Source organism: Diachasma alloeum, unplaced genomic scaffold (genome assembly GCF_001412515.2).
Source record: "Diachasma alloeum isolate Michigan unplaced genomic scaffold, Dall2.0 Dall_scaffold_00429, whole genome shotgun sequence".
Lineage (NCBI taxonomy): Eukaryota > Metazoa > Arthropoda > Insecta > Hymenoptera > Braconidae > Diachasma > Diachasma alloeum.
Genome location: NW_021680568.1, coordinates 83,398 through 103,466, shown reverse-complemented (window position 1 = coordinate 103,466; position 20,069 = coordinate 83,398). Strand labels below are relative to the sequence as shown.

Genomic DNA, 20,069 nt, shown 5'->3' with positions numbered 1-20,069 from the left:
AATACGCAGAAAAGCTGTGCAATTTTTCAATAGAATCGGCCAAAGTATATATCAACAGTTGTGCAATAGAGACTAGATAGAATTTGCAAAATAATACACGAGCTTTTTCTTGACTCTGAGGGTGGTGACGCAGGTCATGGGGGTTGCGTAGAACTGCTCACGGATATCATCACATGTAAGCTTTAGAATACGTCATACTTCATACTTTCATTCGGTGGGAATTGAAATAGTAAAGCCTCAAACCCATCCCCAAGGGTATGGTGGATACATCAGTGAGAATGAAAATCGAAAATAAGAAAAAATAATAACTTACCTGTTTCATTTTTCTTATTCATGTACGCACTTGGGAAATTGATTACTCATACATATATTGATCCCACACACGGGTTGGTACATGAATTGTCAGTAACTCTGACTGATCCCCGGTGATGATACCCGATGAATATATCGCAGGTACGGAATTCTAGAGTTCGATAAACGGCTCGAGTCTGGCACAGTACATGGGCCTGAGTATGGGTGGAGGGGGGTGATCGATCACTGGCAGACAGATCCGGCCTAGGCTTTGACCGAAAGAGCTCTCCATTGAGAGCCATGTAGCTCTTCATGCTCATGATTTTTCGTAGTCCTATACCGTTTGGAACATACGTTCTGTAAAAGCTCATAGAATCAAGCATAAACCAAAGTTTAACTAGATCCTCGGACTCTGAATATCTTTCCAAGACAAGAGTTTCCACTCTTGTCTAGAAGATTTCCACGATTTCGCGTGACTCTGTCGATCAAAATTCCATTCGCGTCAGTGATTCTAAAATTCTTCAGATCCTGGAGAGTTCCCGAGGTGTTGAGAGACTCGAAAATCATGCTGGGCTTTGTATTCTCGAGGTAGACTGACATATCCACGCAGAAGGACTTCACTAAAAATAATGCTACATCCTTCTCCGTACTGAGTATGTCTCACACGATCTGTCTGGATTCACAATTTGAATCATGTTCCTCTGACTCGACCGAGGTGTTAAAGACTGATTTTTCTAACGAACGACCGTGATATGTACTCAATAAGTGATGACTTCAGGGGAACTTGATATTTCGATTTCCGATAAATAATGACAGTTGGAGAATTCCTCTGAACGTTATGCGCAGATGCATCACAATGGCACTGAGGCATCTGAACCGGAAACAATTTACCAGTATAATGATCCTGTCGAAATCATCTCTAATGAGGTATAAATCAACTCAAACAAAGTGTTCTCTGCACAAGCCTACCGAGTGAAAACACCATCGTATCGATAAGATAGAATTCTTCCAACCCTACTGCAGAACAACCAGACCAGGCGACAAGCATATCGAATTATATCCCTATGTGGTTTACAAAATTAACAACCGAATGGAGTGACATCAGGTCTACCACGCGTTAACCCTACCGAGCCAACAAGCCTACTGTATTACAAAATGAGGTGCCATTGAAGGATTACGTAATGTAAGGAAAACTTAACCCCCCCCCCCCATCAACTATGTCAACCCGTATATTTTCTATATTCACAACACGCACTCTCAGAAATGTGCACATTGTGCTTACGTAATACTTGAATGCCACCTATGGAGACTTTATTCCAACACTCGTGTTTGTTGAATTACGTTGTCATCACCGTGATTTCGTGTCGCAGCAAGAACTCCATTGTAAATGATTCGACTATATATAAATTTGTTTAAACTATCACAAATTTGCAACATGTTACTTGTCTATAGATGAGTTTTGCTACTTCACATACATTCGGCCATTTGGAAGATCACGATTGAAGTTGTATGCGTAGTTTTTCCATATAACTGGCTCATATGTCTTCCTCGGGGCTTCTCCTTTCTTGTTCCTCTTCCTCTTCGAGGGAGGAGATGTGATTGTGGACGAGGATGTGGATGGGATAGGATCGTCGTCATGGGTACAGTTGGGAGTTGCATCAGTAAAAGAATCCCGAAGACTATTGAATGATTAATGGAGAGAATAAAATCAAAATCGTGATGAGAAACTCACAAGAGTACCGACGTCGGTGGCCGAGTCGGCTAGACGCGAGTCTTGTGTGCGAAAGGTTGTTCGATTCTCATCTCATCTTCACTGGAAAACTTCGAGAAATCCCGACGGCAAAGATGAAAATTGTTTATTTCTCGAGAAACGAAGAAAAAATTGAATAAATTATAATAGCAAAGTTATAGGTCATAGAAAACGTTGTCAGGGGTTGGAATCCAGGAGCTTCCTCTCGAGATCGTCGATATTAGGGCTTCCCACGATACCGAGAGTAGTCTAGATTTCATGAATCGACGATACCGAAACGATACCAGAATTTCCGGGACGATCCGGGGCGTTGGCGAGTATCTCTACTGAATGCCGTTGTTGTAAGAATTTGACTTGAAATTTTCGTTCTTTTTTATTCAACTTCCAAAATTTTGAACACTTACACCGCTCCCTGAAGGTCGATATGCTGGGGGCTTAGTGCGGAGATAGTAGAAGGACCTGGCATGGGAAGGAGGGATGATGAAGGTCTCTGTGTTGAAAATTGTAACTTTGAAGCGGATGGGTTCGAAACCGGTGGAGTTGGATGTAGTGATGTTGAGGGTAATGGTTCAGCGCTTGGGAACCCATAATCATGCTCGATATATACATAATTCCTGGAAGAATATACGAAAAACCGAGTCATAGAATGAGCTCATGAGATTTCTTTGTGTGAAGGGGTGTCGAGCGACCTCTACGACCTTATGGACTTGATAAAAGATAAAACAAAAAAATTTTTGTTTCATAGACAAAAAAAAATTATCATCAAGTGAATAGAGTCTACCTCATTCCCATTGTAACAATAAATCCAAGAGCACTCCATTAAGCTAAAAATAAATCAACAACCCCTTGTGACCTATATTTTCTACTGCTTGGGGGTGGAAATGAGGAATTTTCCGAGATTTTTAACAGGAGAAATCATTTGCAAACCAGTGAATAGAACCTACGTCAATTTTATCATCGAATGAAGTTCAAGGGCCCCCCACGAAGCATAAAAAAGATCAGCAACTCCTTCATCACCGATTGATGGCCGCATCTTGGTTAAAAAGTATCGGTCCCGAGAAGTTGCTGATTGTTTGCAGCTTCAGAACGTGCTCTTTAAGCATATTACAATGATAAAAGCTACGAAGGCTGTATCCACTCAACCTCAAATATTTTCTTTTCGCTAAAAACCTAGAAAATTAAACTTTTCCACATCCAAGCACTTCCCGACCCCTAGAACGCACAATTGTCAAACATAAAAAAAAATGAAGAGCAAGGAGGCGGCCGCAACTATGCGACTGTATAATTTTTTCTACAATTTTGTTCATGCTTTTTTTTGCCATCAAAACATTGATGGTGGGCTTCCGAATTATTTCTGTTTGATTATTACTCAACGCGTTTCCCACTAACCTTGCACCATACTAGTCGAGTATGAGAAATTAATCGATCGATTTAGCTCATATTCAATACGGCTCATTGCACTGATAAGAGATAACTTCATACCAAATTTCAAGTTGATATCTCGTTTTTTGTGAGGGGTAGAGTGCGTACAAGCGCGGTGTTTGAGGTGAATTTGAGAGTGAATTTCTGTGGTTCCCGGTAGCTTAGTCGGTAAGAGTGCCCGGCGCGTATCTAGGAGACCCGGGTTCGATTCCCGGCTGGGTGAAGTGGAAATTTTTTCTCTCTAAATTCTAATTGTCTTAGAAAAAAAATCTAATTCTCTTTAAAAAAAAAAATTCTAAGAGAATTAGAATTTAGAGAGGAAAAATTTCCGCTTCACCCAGCCGGGAATCGAACCCGGGTCTCCTAGATACGCGCCGGGCACTCTTACCGACTAAGCTACCGGGGACCACAGAAATTCACTCTCAAATTCACCTCATACACCGCCTAACCTCTCTCCTCTCGAATCCACTGGAGAATATTCAAGGGGAACCGCAAGTCGCCTTCATGCATACGTGCGTAGCAACGTCTGGGATGTGCTGGGCAGAGATCGATCATCCATTTAGGCGTCATTCACGAATTGGATATCGACTATTTTGAATTCAACTTCCGGTTTTTCTTTCGCTCACGAGCAGTTCACGGAATATGAAGCATGTGGATATATTATCTGGACGATTTACAAAAATTTAGGGGGGAGCTTATTGGTGCCAGAATTTGAAATGACGTGATGTGTTCATGTTTTTCAGTTCTACTAGCGAAAAAATGATTTATTTCAATACTTTCCATATCAGAACTATTGAATCTTATAAAGAATGATTCAAATACCCAGTGGTCATCATAATCACATGGGGTCACCAATACATGCTCCAGAGATCGAAAAGCAGGTTATTTCCCCGAGGAACTACCAAAAAAACCCTAGTTTACTGTATCCTCGATACAGCCAAATGATGAAACGTGTACACGTCTAAGTGGTGACTCTTTCAACATAGCCTGTAAAGGATGTCGTTGATTAGGGTTTTGTTATAGGTGTTTTCTTATAGGTATTACACACGAAAAGAACGAAAAGAATGCGCGGGTAAACGTTAAATCTAAAAATGTATTGCCTAATGTAGTAGGTTGAGTTTGATAACACTGTAGATCGAATTCTGTTTTCATAAAATTCATCAAAGTTTCATTTTGCATGATATTACAATTAAAGTGCCCGCACAAAATTATTAGTGTTGTTCTGTCAGATTGTTAGGATGAATTTTTTAAGCGGTTCAGAGTATCGAAGAAGTGATTGTAATAAAAAAAATGGTATTTCGTTCGTGGGTACTCCTGGATGGATATATATTGCTGCTAGTACACATTGTATTTTATTGTTGAATAGCTCTTTGATTGAAGTAAAACCTGCAATTGAACTTTGTTTAATATTGATGAGGTGACTGATATCAAATATTGTCATACATGTTGTCAAACTCTTTACGTTTTTATAGATTGCCACTCCACCAGCTAATCTTTTTGTGGTATTTGTTCATATATTCTTTTGTGTTTCACAAGTAAAACCGGCAATTTCAACCGGTGGTTCGGCATTACTCAACCAAGTTTCACTACATATCTAACATTCGGTATGTTGAAGAATGGGATGTAGCAATGTCAGTGTTGTGAGCGTGAAAACTTTGCACGTTTATGTTGACCACAACAATATGTTGAGTTGAATTGGAGGCGGTATCACTCAAGAATTGATCAGAGTTTGATGCACTGCAAAATAGTTCAGCGAAACGCATGCCGGTGTTCAAACGATGTTGTTCTGATCGTATGTATTCATCTTTCATTTCTTTCAAGGCCGGACATAAATTACTACGACCATGGTAAAAAGTGAAGTCGTTATGTGTATTGTAAGGGATTTTTGCCAGTGCTTCACCAGAAAACATCCCAAACTATTTTGGCATTTTCTCGATCGCTCAATTATGTCGGGCTCCAGCTGGATTTTCACGGAAAATCCAACGGTAAACCGGTCTCAGAGAATGACTCGTCTACCCTGAGGACTTCTCGTGGCCGGACTAACAATTCCGAGCCAGCATCAACGTAAAACGGTAGAGTGGGCGAGGTCCACCATACTAGGAGTAATTCACTCGATCTATCTTCGTCTTTTCAGCCGAGAGACCTCGATAAAACGTATCTTCCAGGAGCCATTTCTCCATGTATCTTTCGCCGAGGATGTTTCCATTCCTCTGACGTATTCCTTTCCTCTCCAGAGTGGCTCAACTCTGGAGAAGTCGACCATTACCTGCGAATCCTTCTCACTTCTCGGAGCGCCGAACACTGAGAGGCACATGCGACACAGGTATCCGGAGACTTATTCTCACTCACCTGTGCCCACCCCAACTCAACCTCAATGCTCGGTGAAAGCACTATCATCGCGGGCCAACACCCAGATTACTCGTCGTGGAGGGACATGCGATCGGGCCTCCAGGAGTCGGCCTAACTCCCGGCCCACGGATCCACGCCAACACCACTTCTTTCGTCCGAAGTGATGGATCCCTGAGAACATGGAATTATAACACCCCACCTCCTCAAAGTAATCCGATCATTCTGTTTGGGACGCCGAAGCGCCATTCTCTCGCTGTTCCGGATCTTGTCCTCACAACGGATCCCCATAATCCATAACGGATTAATGCCACTTACGACCGTCGTCGAGGACCGGACGATTTTCATCCGCTCGACTCCAGTGCCTGTCACCGACTGTCTCAAAATCTACTAGGGCCTTCTCCGCCTAGTCTGAACATCTCAGCGGCGGTTGGTCATCCGTTACCTCACCACCACCAATCAGCTCGACGGTAATCGAGGGGGCGCTAGTCCTCTCACCTAGCCGTTGGTCCCGAGTCTAAGTCGGTAGCGCCTCTAGAATCGCCCAGTTAGAAAGCCAGTACCATTATTTGATTGGTCTATTCACCTCACGCTTGGTTCACTTAAACCGCCGTTCGATGTCACTCTCATCTCTCGCTCAGCTTCTTCAGCTGGCGTTAGATGTCGCTCTCTTCTCTGTCCCTCACTCTTATCATTCTTGTCTCATGGGTTTTCGTGTTGGTAAAACAGTTTACAGTAACGAGAAAATCTCGTTACAGTATTGGTTATGTATAAACCATCGATTGAAGTACCTCTGCTGATAGCTACATATACAAGTTGAGTTTGTTGTTTTTTGTCGTATTAAAACACAATCTCATTGAATGTTGCACGTTGCGAGTTATGAATAGTGATGGCGCAAGCTGGAACGAGTGGAAATTGGACTCGCTTGCATTTGATAGTCTTCGTGAGAGAAATTGTTTCTGTGTATGTAGATATTGGTGTCCAATCACGTTGTGAAATATCATTTTTAGCTAGAACATGTGGGCGACATTTGATTCTAGCTTTGTGTCCAATATTTTGCTGTTCGAAGTAAAGCCACAATCGAAGATTTCGAGGTCATTGAGTTGAGTTCGATGAGTTACTGGGTTCGGCCACAGAATGATGTGGATCAATATCAATGTTTTCGATATACATTAGCTTACCAATAGCCCCATTTACCAATCCATCGTCTACGTCAATATTGATCTCAATCATGTATGGGTATCCGTCGGCGAGACTCAACATGTAAGGAAGACCACCAGTTTCAGTAACATTCATATTATGTAATTTGGTTCTAGCATTGGTTAATGCTGCAGGATTTCTAAAACCAATGATTACATCGTGTGCTACACATTCTATAGCAGATTGTATTGCTTTTCGATTGTATTTATTGACGTCTGTGTTGTGATGAAATAGTCGTATCGCATTTAGAAAATTTTCGTTGCACCACTGAATACTATGGAAACGGTTCTCTATTAAATTGATCTCCGATTGTAATCGACTCTCGCCGTTGCCAATCTTCGTTAGTACAGTAGAGAATATAGAGTCACTTTGACGCACAACCTATATTAGTGGAAAGTAATCAAGTGATTGCCATAAAATTGCACCACCGATGGTATTACGATTTGGTTTATAAGCTGATCTGGCATTTACTGTGGGTAGTTTTCGGAAATCACCACATATTTATATTTCCAAAAGGATGACCGTGATCGTGTTATTTCTTGCAGTCGGGTGTGTATTTTTTCCAACGTGTCAGCTCCAATCATACTCACTTCATTGATGATGATGCATTTCAGTTCAGCAAACAGATTACGATAGCTATGTAATATTTCTAGCAAAAGTTGGTGTGTTTGGCAGGAGTGACAGAGATGAAATGCTGAGTGGACCGTAGTACCACCGAGATTCACTGCTGCTTTACCAGTTGAAGCGCAAGCTATATATGCGTTCCTCAACAAATTATGTTTCTGAGTCAAGCAGGTGTATGTTTCCATGATCGCTTTTAGGAGATATGTTTTACCGCAGCCAGCTGGTCCAGTCAGGAATATTTGCATTGGATTGGTATTGATACTGTGTAATCGATGTATAACTTCGAGTACAAGCTCACGTTGTACCGACGTCGGTGGCCAAGTGGATTAGATGCAAGTCTAGTGTACGAAAGGTTGTGAGTTCGATTCCCCGTGGAACCGAATTTTTCAACGGAAGGCTCCGGCGAGCAGGAGGTTGCTAAGAGAGGAACCGCCTGTACTGGCATGGGTTTTCTGTGGTTTCCCCATGCTACTTCTATGTTCTGTAAGAGTGCAAATGCGGTACAGTGTAGAATCCACAGCCGCATGCATAGGGTTGGATAGAGTGCTGAATAGGACCCGAAAAGGGAATCCGAGGCCGTCAAAAAAAAAAAGCTCACGTTGCTCTCGATTAGTTGATCTCATCGTATGACAGTATTCTTGCTTTGATAAAACATTAGTTCGGCGTTCAACGACTGCGATTGAGTTACTAGCAGTAATCATATCAATGTCCTCTGTATTTTCAGTTTGTTCATTACTGAATCTACTTATTATGAAGTTCTCGCGTATATTTATCTGGTCTTGAGATTCGTCTGTTGAAGAACATAGTTGTTGAAGTGCTGTCATTATTTGAGTTATATTGACGTTAGCTTCGAACTTTCGGCGTCGATCTAAAATGAGCTTTTCATTAGTGTCATATATTTGTATAAACTTGTTTCGGTCTATGATATCTATCAGCCCCTTTCTAACTGGGATATATAATAAAACCATCTCCCGTTTGTAATTGTCCACATCTGCAATGTCATATTTGCGATATCGAAATATGCGTGATTTGCTTCGCAGTTTATATGCATTAGTTGGTTGATGTATTACTTCATCAGCAATGTCACTAATGCTCCCTCCATCTTCACTGTCATGGTCTTCTTTTTTGTCGAGGATGTCAACTTGTATTCGGCTCTTTTATGTTTCGGAGCTGTGTTTTCGCGATCTTCATTGACATCAACATTAATCGTTGAAGATTTACATGATTGATGACGTTGTTCATTTCCATGGTTAACAATAAGAGGAATAATTAATGGGATGTTGGAAGAGTTCAGCAATACTAATTTATTGTCAAATCGCGACGTTTCGCTGCAAATCGCAGCTTCTTCAGGCTCTGAAAACCAATAACATCGGGGTCTGCAGCAACACCTGTCATTAATCACAGCCATGAACTATGCATTGGAGTGATAGAGGCGCCCCTCACGTATTTCTCCACAACCACGAAGTATGAAGCGAGACATAGAAGGTACACCTCCCGCCTCCCAACACAACCACGGAGTATGCAGACACAGACGGCACACCTCGTCTTCCCCCCGTTGCCGCGTGGAAGCGCCTTTCACGGCCACCTTTGGTGACTAACCGACCTCGTCACCTCGAGCCCCTCGATTTCAATTTTTCCACCTCTTCAGCAACCCCAAGTACATACGATTCAGGTTCTGAGTATCTTCTCTCTTGTTCACAGTGTCATGTAGGCAAATGTGCATCATCTCAGCAATATTCCTCTTCACCCAATGACTCTCGGTGTCCAAAATTAAAACATCCTCAAACGTGAATCTATGACCCTTGTCAAAGCAGTGGGTGGCCAATGCCGTTTTCTCTTTCTTCAGGAAACCTTNCTTCAGGCTCTGAAAACCAATAACATCGGGGTCTGCAGCAACACCTGTCATTAATCACAGCCATGAACTATGCATTGGAGTGATAGAGGCGCCCCTCACGTATTTCTCCACAACCACGAAGTATGAAGCGAGACATAGAAGGTACACCTCCCGCCTCCCAACACAACCACGGAGTATGCAGACACAGACGGCACACCTCGTCTTCCCCCCGTTGCCGCGTGGAAGCGCCTTTCACGGCCACCTTTGGTGACTAACCGACCTCGTCACCTCGAGCCCCTCGATTTCAATTTTTCCACCTCTTCAGCAACCCCAAGTACATACGATTCAGGTTCTGAGTATCTTCTCTCTTGTTCACAGTGTCATGTAGGCAAATGTGCATCATCTCAGCAATATTCCTCTTCACCCAATGACTCTCGGTGTCCAAAATTAAAACATCCTCAAACGTGAATCTATGACCCTTGTCAAAGCAGTGGGTGGCCAATGCCGTTTTCTCTTTCTTCAGGAAACCTTGGGGTGCGCAGTCATACCGATGTTGACGAATCCTGGCGCCCAGCCTCTGCCGAGTCTGTCCGACCAGGGTGCAACCTACGACCTGTTGTTAGCTGTATAAAAGCCCCTACGTACAAGGTAGCTAGGTTTTTACATGAGCTATTAGTCCCTGTGAGTAGTAATTCAAGGTTCAGTGTCAACAACTCAGCTGAGTTTGCTACGTTCGCCGGTGGGGTCCAACTACCGCAAGGTTATATTTTGGCATCCCTAGATGTAGTGTCTCTCTTCACAAACATCCCTAAAGATCTAGTGTTGAAGATCGTGGAGGACAAATGGGAGGAATGGTCCACACGTGTTCGTGCTTCGAAAGAGCTCGTGGTGGCGCTAGTAAAGTTTTGCTTCGAAGATAGTTACTTCACTTTCGATAATGAACTTTACGCTCAAATGGATGGCAGCAGCATGGGCAACCCGGCTAGCCCGGTTCTGGCAGGTATCGTCATGGATTACGTCATCTTAGAGGTCCTGGAGAAGCTTCCGTGCAACATTCCATGGCTGAAACTCTACGTAGACGATACTGTGTTGCCGGTTCCGGAGGACTCTATTGATATGGTACTACAGTGCTTCAATTNGAGAGATCCATCAGTTTTTTGGATGTAAAGATACATCGGATGAATGACGGGAGCCTGAAGCTCAATTGGTACCAAAAACCCACAAGTTCTGGGAGAGTTATCAACTACCAGTCGAACCATCTGATGGCGCACAAAGTTGGTGTGGTATTCGGCATGTTACACCGAGCAATTGGACTCAGTCACGAGGACTTTCATGAGGCTAATATTGACCGAGTGAAAGACACTTTAACGAAGAACGGTTATCCTGGGAAGTTCGTCATGAAGTGCGTACGAGAGTTCAAAAATCGAAGAGCTTCTGGGGTTGAGAGAGCGGCAGACCCAGATGCAAGGTCCTGTTTTAGGTTTCCTTTGGTACGAGGATTGTCTCAAAGGCTGAACAGGTGCCTCAGAAGCACAGATTCGAAATTGGTCTTCTACAACCTGAGATCAGTGGGGGATCTGTACTCAAAATTGAAAGACCCGATTCCATTGCTACCGAGGTCAGAAGTTGTGTACAAAATCCCATGCGAGTGTGACAACTGTTACATCGGACAGACTCGGCAGAGGCTGGGTGCCAGGATTCGTCAACATCGGTATGACTGCGCACCCCGAGATCTCCTGAAGAAAGAGAAAACGGCGTTGGCCACCCACTGCTTCGACAAGGATCATAGATTCAAGTTTGAGGATGTTTCAATTTTGGACACTGAGAGTCATTGGGTGAAGAGGAATATTGCTGAGATGATCCACATTTGCCTACATGACACTGTGAACAAGAGAGAAGATACTCAGAACCTGAATCGTATGTACTTGGGGTTGCTGAAGAGGTAGAAAAATAGAAATCGAGGGGCTCGAGGTGACGGGGTCAGTTAGTCACCAAAGGTGGCCGTGAGAGGCGCTTCCACGCGGCAACGGGGGCAGGGGGGTGACACTCGGCCTTCCAGCCAGCTCCGCTAAAGTCGCTTGCCGTGCCGTGGCGCTAGTTGGAACTCGAGCTGGATTTGAAGACTCATGCATAGGTGTTATCTGATATGAGTATTTTATTTTATAATGTGTAGACAACAAATCTGGCCTACGAGTGCCATTTTGCCACTTTTTTAGAGTTCCTGGATGCTTTGGAGCTCTAAAACAATTTCCTTTCTCGGGATTGTTTTTCTATCCAGTCTTACACTTACTCACAGCACAGCACGGCATGTTTTCTACATTAACAATTCACTATGAAGACATCAAAATACGCATTTTTCAATACACGTTGTACACTGATTTTTTACTCCTCAATTATTTATTTCTTTTCAACGATATAAGATATTCGGAATGATTATAATGTTGCGAAGGTTATGTAGTACGTTAGTTCTGTCAAACACCGACTCCGCATGACAAGCAGCGCCATGCCAAGCAAGCCACGCTAACGGGGACGTGATTATCTAAGGGCAATATGGTGTAGTGTCACCCCCCTGAACGGGGGGAAGACGAGGTGTGCCGTCTGTGTCTGCATATTCCGTGGTTGTGTTGGGAGGCGGGAGGTGTACCTCCTATGTCTCGCTTCATACTTCGTGGTTGTGGAGAGGTACGTGAGGGGCGCCTCTATCACTCCAATGCATAGTTCATGGCTGTGATTAATGACAGCTGTTGCTGCAGACCCCGATGTTATTGTTAGAATATTTTGCAATTTTTAATCAATTAATATGTTGTCGTTGCTCCACGCACATTTTATTAGAGTTTATAGTGACTACGTACTAAACCTGTCAAGGTAATTCTGTATATTTCAAGCAAGTGTTTACGCAATTTGTGCAATTTTCAGTATTACAGGCTAGAGTGTTTGTTTTGATTACAATCAATGTATTTGTGTGAGTTTTATTGTAAAAGTTAGAGTGACATTCGGTCATGGAATTTATGTCTGGTTTTCAGAGCCTGAAGAAGCTGCGATTTGCAGCGAAACGTCGCGATTTGACGATAAATTAGTATTGCTGAACTCTTCCAACATCCCATTAATTATTCCTCTTATTTACATGATCTATAATTTGCTGCAAAATCAGCGAGGTAAAGATGATCATACGTGGGTGGCCGTTCCTCATAATGTTGGATGATGTTCTTAGTCCAAATATCAGTGCTATTTGGTGCAATATTCTCCTCATTCATTTGTGATTTTCGTTTATAAGATTTCTGTCTTTCATGTGGCCACACGGTGGGAATATAGACTACATCTCGACTGCAGTGACTCATTGGTTGACGCAGTAAATACCAAGCTGCTTCCTGTGCTGACAACTCAACCATGTTCAATAGTTTAAGACCTAGACGTTTGAGTAAATTGCCATAATCATTATCATAAGATTCATGATCCAATTGTAATAAGTGACGATGGAGGTTGCTGATGCCACGATTCGATTTATTTATGTACTCCACTAGGTAGGTCGCGCAACTGTACTCATCCAATATGAATTGCAAATCCATATTAGAATGGAGGACACTACTGATCCATGGGTGAAAGATATTTGTATAGATTTCTCGGAAAGATCGCTTGAAAAGTAGTGTCGGCCGTTGTAAGGTGGGTCTAATAACATTGAGATAAGAATCTGATTGCAGTTTATGATCGCGCAGGAATGTTTCCAGATTATCATATTGTTTTTCTTCTTGTGCTTTCCGTAAATGACTTGCTTTCATGGGAAGGATTTCTCGTCGTCCATCTTCTTTTGACATTGGGAGGAGTATATGAGTTTCTACCATGGGCCAGTAGGGAATACCGAAGCGGCACGTGGCTTCTCCGCGTTTAGTGCATGTAAATGTATGTTGGTAGACTTGATTCCCATACATTGGCTGAGGGAGATCAGTTTGATGAACAGAGCATAGTTGCTCAATGAGTTTGATGGTTTCTGGCATAGTCTCACTCACTGCCCCATGAGTATCATTGTCAAGCCATAACAAAATATGAGCATGTGGACTTCCTCGTTGTTGGAATTCGATACGCTGAAAGTAATCAATAACGCGCAATCAATAACGCGATATTGGCCAAATGGGTTCCATTGAAGGCGTGACTGTACCATGGACATGATTACATTGAGCAATTTGTTGAAGTAAATGCAACATGTTACTGGATCTTCATTCATCAGATTGCAGCGTTGCGAACACGATAACTCAGATAAAGGGTCTTCAATGGATACATCCGGGAATTGGTCACTTAATTTGTACAATATACGGAGAAGGGGCGGCCACCGAATTTCATTTGCCGATAATGTCATGAACATTGTTGGCTTCCCCAATTGTCGAATCATAGCAAATAAATCTTTCTTGCGATCAGCTCAATACTGCATTGAATTAGGTTGTGACGAGATTTTCTCGTTATGGGTTGAAATCCCCTTAAAATATATGTTAACTCTTAACTTATTGCAAAGAGACAGTTAGTAACATCTAGAGGCGGCTGAAGAAAGCCGGGACTAGCTGAGATGAACGACAAACCGATGAAAGACCTAAGGCATAGCGGTTATGGGTGAAACCGCGACCCCTGGAGGTCTGAAGGACGTTACTAGACTATCGCTATTTTGAAATTCGCCCAGCATGTGGTAGGGGAAAAGGGGCCGACATACAGACTGTCCAACTGGGCGATTCCATAGGCTATGTCAGAGTAGACTGGGGACCAACGTCCAGGTAAGAGGACTGGTGCCCCCGGGATCCCGTCGAGTTGATTGGTGGGGATAGGGTAACGGAATGACCTATCGTCGCTGAGATATCCAGACTAGAGGGAGAAAGCCCTCGTAAGATTCTGAGTTAGTCGAATGCGAACGCTCAAGCGGTGAAGTCGAAAGGATTTCTCCGGCGTATACTATGGTGTTGGCTTGGAAAATGGCCAAGGGAATGGTGGGCGAATATCTCAGCGCAGCCAGGTACATAACTAATGGTAGCGAACGTAGAGGAATGCTCCTGCATTCCCCACAAACGGGAAAAAGAGTTATTTCGGAACTCTTGGTGACGACCGTGTGGTTTCCGGCGTTATCTGGTCTCGGCGGGAGTAGAGCAATCCCCCTATCGGCCCGACCATACGTCGCCATTTCTAGTACTCCCCGGAGGCAGTGATGCGCGATGACCGATGCGGTAACTGGTGGCCGTGAGTGTGGGTAGTCGTGAAGTGGGTAACAGTGTTCCACTTTGGTCGGATCAGCCTCTCGGCGTCCCAGGTTCTGAGGAGTGCCGGCTGATTCGCATTTAACTCTGAAACACTTCTGAGTCGAAATACTCGGGAGGAGAAAGCCTACTCAGAGAGTGAAAAACTCTCCAGGACGAGTGTAAATTCAATTTGCATGGATAATTAGGCCGTGAGGGTTAATTTCCACCCTGGAATAGTGGCTGATGACGTTTGGCATAGGATACTCCTAGTGGACCTCGTCCACTCTACCGTGTCAGACTGATTGTAGCTGGGCAACCCTTTGCTCAGCCACAGAAGTTCTCTGAGTGGACGAGTTTGCCTCAGAGGCCGGTTTTCCTCGAACCTCCCATGAAAGTTCGGCTGGCACCCAATTATCGAGCGATAGAGACGGCTAAAAAGTAGTTTGGATTTTTCCTGGGTGAACAACCCGGGAAAATATCCTTACAAGGTACTGATTTGAAAAATGCCAAGTCCTTATGAACACAGTCTTCAAGAAATTGTCGACTCTCTAGCATTTCTCGTGTTATTTATTCTGTTCCTTTCACACACTTGAAAGTGCTATATAATCCTTCGACAACTCGCTGACGAAGAATTTCCATAGCCATGTAGAGTATGTGAGATGGTGTGGCACCACGTCTATCTCTTCGACGAATCTCGCTTGTTGAAATCATGTATGAAGTCACGATGATGCTTGCGTTGAAAGATCGTGGAACTCCATAATATATTCCCAGAAATGACAATTCTTCAGCATATTGGTCATATAATAAATTCATTGGTCTACTACGCGCACCCGGAGCGATATCCAAGAACATGTCTTCATTCCAGAGAAGTGTATGTTGACGCGCCAAAAGCATCTCTGATTCTGAAATTTGTTGATTGTTATCTTATTCAAGGGGCTCTAGTAGTAATACACTGTCAATATTTTCATTAGATGTTGTTATTTTATGAGTAGTGTTCATTTTATCCAAAACATTGCAGTCTATCTTTATGATATAGTGGCGATACAGGGGAGTATTGACTAAATACTTGAGGCATGCTTTGATTACTGATTTCTTAACAAATTCGTGCAAGTAAATTGATTTATGAATCAAATTGCGTTTAATGTTAACGTTGAAACATTGGTCATCATCTAATTGAAGTAGAAGCATTTTTACCATAGTATTAACATCAACCGGCACATTTATTTTCTGACCAATAATTGAATAAGCTCCTTCGCGGCGAAGTCTATGGATTTGTATGAAAGGCAGTCGAGGTGACACTAGTCTTTCAGTGATAGGATCATGTGGTGGTAATCCTACTGGCTTTGATGGGTATTAGAAGCCATTAATTTTTGCTAAAGTTGATAACTTTCATCTACTCACACTTGAACAGGTATTGCATAGTTAGAACATATTGAGAACGCCTCGTTGGGCTTCTTCCGGGAAGAATGTTGTGAGTACATGAGCTTGCTGTGGTGTTACCCATGCGTTACACATGCTACGCCAAAGTCATGCTGTTTGAATGCTTCATCAAAATAAGTATTGCAGTGGATGCATCGGTTACTATTCTTTGTTGGAATTGAAAGATCCACTGGAATAGGTGGTTTGGGTAAATCCATGTGGATATCCATGTTCTCATTTGGTTTCTTCGCGGTATTCGTATTCCGTTTTGAAGGACCCTACATGATTGAACTGATATTTCATCTTTTATTCGTCATTGTTGTTGAAATCTCTGTGAGAATTGGAAATCTATTTGATCCGTTCGATGGGAAATGAGGTACAGCTCCTTTTCTAATACGCTTTCTTTTCATCGATTCCTGTAAATAATTGAATATAAATAAATAATGCAATTCAGGGAAATTTATATATTTAAGGTATTTCTAACAATTGACGGTGTTTTCTATATCTGTCTCCTGTATATACTTTATGAACAAGATGAACTTTACTGAGGTGTTATACTTTTTAGTGTATGGCGCGTATGGGAAGCACAGAATATACCGAATATACAGAATATACAGAATATACAGAATATAATGATGTATCTCTTTTATATAAATATAATTCACCTGTTGGAAAATTGCTCCAGATTGATCTTGTACAATGCAAGATGAATCTATATCTGCGCTCCTGAAATGGTCCTCACAAAGACGAAATGTTTTTTCATTAATTACTAAGTCCAAATACGCCGTAAGAATCGCTACTATTCACTGTTCTCGGATATTTTTATCGCGTGGTAAAGCGAAGAATGACTTATTTGATCGTTGGGGACAATTTGGAATGGAGCAGCGCCTCGGCATTATGAATGGAAATCCTCTATCACTTCCTTCTCACTAGTTTCAACCCTCCCTTATACAGAGGTATCTTATTTTCAGAAAGGTCTATTTTAGAACTCTCGAGTTCAGATGTGTCTTCCCAGAATAAAATAATGTTCTAGAATATCTATAAACGTGTAGAATTTAATGGATCAATTCATACTAAATGTTTTGTATTGAGTAAATTGTATTATCAATTGCAATTATTCTTACCTCAATCAACCTCACTCTCATCAATTTCTGGAGATGTGAACTTATTGAGATTCAATCCTGAACTGATCTCCAGTCGCTTCTGTCTACCCTTATATAGGGGTATTTCATTTCTAGAAAGTTCTATTCTAGAACTTTCATATTCAGACGTGTCTGAACAGGATGAAAGAATGTTCTAGAATATCTGTAAGCATGTAAAAGTCAACGGATTAGTTCACACTCGACCATTTGCGTTAGCTGAATTGTATTATTAATTGCAAATAGACCGGGCGCGTGCTTTCATGCGCGCTGATGTACATATTACCTCATTTACTTGTTAAAAGCTTCCTGTCTCTCATTAAAATTCCAAATCTATTAACTTTTATAGATAAAAAAAACTCCTTGAATTTCCTCGGAATTTCTAGAAATTCCTTGAATTTCTTCGAAAATTCCAGAAAGATCTCGAATTTCTTTGAAATTTCAAGGAAGTCCTCAATTTTCCACGAAATTTCTAGAACGTTCTCGAATTCCCTCGAAATTTGTGGAAATTAATTGAATTTCCTCGAAACTTCTGGAAACCCGTTGAATTTTCGTGAATTTTCTGGAAATTTTAGAATTAGCTCGAAATTTCTATAAACTCCTTGAATTCTGTCGAAGTTTCTAGAAAGTCCTCGACTTGTCTCGAATTTTCTAGAAAGTCCCTGAATTCTCTCGAATTTTCTAGAAAGTCCTCGACTTCTCTCGAAATTTTAGAAAGTCCCTGAATTCTCTCGAATTTTCTAGAAAGTCCTTGAATTTTTTAGAAATTTCTAGAAAATACTTGAATTCCCTAGAAATTTTCAGAAACTTCCTGAATTCCACCAAGAATTGTAGAAAACCCTTGAATTCTCTCGAGTTTTCTAGTCTCTTTGAATTTTATCGAATTTTTTAGAAATTCTTTGTACTAGCGAACGGGCGCTTCGCGTCCGTCGCTAGATTATATTATATTATGTTAATTCATTTCATTGTTTTCTTTCCAATTTTTCTTTGCGGTTAGATTAAATTAAATTTATTGGATTCTAATCCCATTGTAATATACAAATTGTGGGAACAGTTTTTTTCATTTTCAAATGAAGAGATAATTTTGTTAAATAATACGGAGAGTATTGATACTTTTTTTTGAATGATCTATATATTTTTCACATATTGTTCAAAAATTTCTCTATGTACTACATTTTTCATATAACTATTTCCATCTTTTTCATTTTTTATGCTATCTCCTTCATTTTTTTTAAATGCCGAAAAAATATCATTGTGTNCGAAAAAATATCAATATGTTCCCTTTCTATGATCTAATTTCAATGGAAGAAAGTAAAAAAAAACAGAGATACGTGATCAGTAAGAAAATAAAAATTTCGATTTTTCAATGTCTCCGGAAAGTTTTAAAATTGATATATTTTTTCAAATAATGGAAGAATACCCATCAATTCAATTTCTATCCTCACATTTTGATAGAATACATTAAAAAAATAGCAAAGAATAAAAATCGGAGATAAAATTTTTTATCGGATTAATATAATGTAATGACTGAGATTTGTTTCCAACACTGACCTATTCATTTCCGAGAAATTATGTGAGTACATCCATTCTATATAATAATCGAATCATCTGTACATGATAATATATGTTTTTATGCAGTTAACACACATCCGAAATGCAATACCACGAAATCAACGCACAGTAAAATTCAATAACGGCACTTTTCGAGAACGACAGTACTCTGAGTTTGAATGGCTTGTCGATTCAAAAGACCAAATTATATTTTTTTAAGAATATGATACTCATTCCAAAATAATGATAAAGCCGGAAGAATCAGAATGAGGTAATTGAACAGGACCGATAACAGCCATCAATCAATTAATTCAACAATTCTAAAAATCAATTTTATTCTTTCAGAAATTCCTAATCATAATTGAGGAAAATTATCAAGATGACGATGTTCCGATTTGCCAATCTCCTTCATTTATCAAATACAAAAATCAGGGTTCAGTAAATTATCCTCTTCTCTTTATTTCCTCCATCGTTCATCATGAGATGAATCTGAATCTATTCCTGATTTTTTTTTCTTACTTTTCACCCCGGACAGGAATTTTTTTTGAATTAATGCTACGCCCCGTATTTTGTGTCATTAATGGCCAAAAAAACACTTCCCGATGAGGTATTTTCCACCCCGGAAATTACATACATAAATTTTCCATTAATTGGTGTCTTCATTCCTCCAAATTGCCAACATATTGACAATATAAACAGCGAACCGTTTATATATCTCCGGGAAATTTTGAAGATTCCTTCATTCCATTCAAAAATAATCAAGGGAAACCAATATTTTTAGTTCCTATGATCTGATTTTAACAGCAGGGAATCAAGAAAATGAAGGATCAATAAGAAAATAAAAAATCGAATTTTTTAATGCTTTCCTGAAAATTTTCAATTGTTTTTTTTTTCGAAACAATCATGGGACATCAATACTTTTCTGTTATGTAATCTCATTGCAATGGAAGGGAATGATTAAAATACAGAGAGAGATGATCAGCAAAAAAATAAAAAAATCCATTTTTTGATATTTTCGGAAAATTTAAAAAATTTTTTTTTTTCAAATAACAAAGGAATATTAATATTTTTCATTTCTATGATGTAATTTTGATCAGATATAATAGAAAAAATGCAAAGAGAGATCATCCACAAAAAAACAGAAAAATGGATTTTTCGATGTCCCCGGAAAATGATAAAATTGGCATTTTTTTTTTCAATTCTATGAAAATTTCTACAGAATCGTTTTTTATTATTGCAGTTCGATAAAATACATTGAAAAAATACCAAAGAGGGTGAAT

At 40.7% G+C, this 20,069-nt stretch overlaps 1 protein-coding gene across 1 annotated transcript; it reads left to right on the top strand.

Moving 5' to 3' along the window:
• Positions 1-10,421: 10,421 nt before the first annotated feature.
• On the top strand, positions 10,422-11,709 carry LOC107042164. The gene is made up of 3 exons (XM_015263076.1): positions 10,422-10,586; positions 10,637-11,350; positions 11,641-11,709. The coding sequence occupies exons 1-3, from the start codon at positions 10,422-10,424 to the stop codon at positions 11,707-11,709; spliced, it is 948 nt and encodes a 315-aa protein (XP_015118562.1).
• Positions 11,710-20,069: the final 8,360 nt, after the last annotated feature.

What these genes read in the sequence shown, in the direction of transcription:
- LOC107042164 (XM_015263076.1), top strand. Translation starts at nt 10,422, where the DNA reads ATGGATGGCAGCAGCATGGGCAACCCGGCTAGCCCGGTTCTGGCAGGT. An exon ending in CGGAGGACTCTATTGATATG is followed by an intron (nt 10,587 to 10,636) that starts GTACTACAGTGC and finishes TTGGATGTAAAG; the next exon opens with ATACATCGGATGAATGACGG. An exon ending in ACATTTGCCTACATGACACT is followed by an intron (nt 11,351 to 11,640) that starts GTGAACAAGAGA and finishes TATAATGTGTAG; the next exon opens with ACAACAAATCTGGCCTACGA.